The 1,458-nt window shown below is 26.4% G+C and overlaps 1 protein-coding gene across 1 annotated transcript; it reads left to right on the plus strand.

The window, feature by feature from the left end:
• Nucleotides 1-467: 467 nt before the first annotated feature.
• On the plus strand, nt 468-1,345 carry EIN_384480 (hypothetical protein; the record flags this gene model as incomplete). The annotated part of the gene is made up of 2 exons (XM_004183357.1): nt 468-925; nt 982-1,345. The coding sequence occupies 2 exons, from the start codon at nt 468-470 to the stop codon at nt 1,343-1,345; spliced, it is 822 nt and encodes a 273-aa protein (XP_004183405.1).
• Between the last annotated feature and the right edge of the window lie 113 nt (nt 1,346-1,458).

Below are 1,458 nucleotides of genomic sequence, written 5' to 3' on the forward strand. Positions count from 1 at the left end.
GTACTGCCATCAGCAATCAGTGCACCCATATCAAGTGCAAGGACCTTGCACTGTAAGTTTAAATTGTTATCTTTTACGCTTAATTTTCAATAATAACAGTTATATCAGAACCAGGTTTCAAAACAATGGCAAAATAAGTATTTTTATTTAACAATAAAACAAATTTGTTGTGGTTTTAATTAAATTTTAATAATTATTTAATATTTAACATAATTTTATCATAATCTTAATTAAAACAATTAATATTTTATAAAATCATTCTTTGTAATGTTTTTGTAATTGTTTTTATTAAATTAAAATAATTGTATTACAATTTAATTTATTAAATTACTATTTGAAAATAGTATTTTTTTACAATATTTACTTGTAACTTAAAACAATCAATAGTTTGTATATAAAATATTACTTAAAATTGTTTACAAAAAGAATTTATAAATTTTAAACAACGACAAACTAAAAATTTAACAATGTGTAGACTTTTTGGTTATCACATTATGATTGTCTCAAAGTACTTCGAAGACATCATAGATTTTATTAACTTGGAGTTGGTATGCAAGAAGTTCCAAGGTAATATGGGAAAGTTTCATTTCAACCCAATTTCTTTGAATTACAAAACGTTTGGATACTTTCCAAATATAGAGACACTTCACTTGTGGAGTAAAGAAGATGAGACCTTTGGCAATGGATTTATGATCAACACAAAAGAAAACAGAGAAAATAAAGGTGTTTTGAAGAAAGAATTTTATCGAATCATTGTGTGGTTCAATGTTGACTTTGAAACTGTTGAAAATAACAAAAGTCAAAACATCGAGTTTAAAAACGTTACTTACACGCAAAATGATAGAAAGAAATTTGGTAATAATATACCATCTAGTGTGACATCAATCGGTGATGGTGTTTTGGTGGATGCATTGATCTTAGCAGTGTTATGATACCACCAAGTGTGATATCAATTGGTGAATTCTGTTTTTATGGATGCAGAAGTCTAAACAACGTTACCATACCATCAAGTGTTACATCGATTGGTGATGGTTGTTTCCGTCAATGCAATAGTTTAAATAACGTTACATTATCATTGAGTGTTATATCAATTGGTGATGGTTATTTCTATGAATGCAATAGTTTACACAATGTTTTTATACCATCGAGTGTTACATTGATTGGTGATCAATGTTTCTTTAAATGTGTTAGTCTAACTGGTATTACAATACCATCAAGTATGAAATCAATTGGTGATTGTTGTTTCAAAGAATGTATTAATTTGACTAATGTTACAATACCATCAGGTGTGACATCAATTGGAATTCAATGTTTCCCATTAAATATAATAGTTCATCGAGATTAATTTATTTGTTATTTTATTTTTATTTATTGTTTATTAAAAATTAAAATAATTGTAAAAATCAATTAAATATTTGCGAAATTGATTTCATCAAAATCGTATGTGCGCGAGAAGAA

Source organism: Entamoeba invadens, assembly GCF_000330505.1.
Source record: "Entamoeba invadens IP1 unplaced genomic scaffold scaff_1105074726413, whole genome shotgun sequence".
Classification (NCBI taxonomy): Eukaryota; Evosea; order Mastigamoebida; family Endamoebidae; genus Entamoeba; species Entamoeba invadens.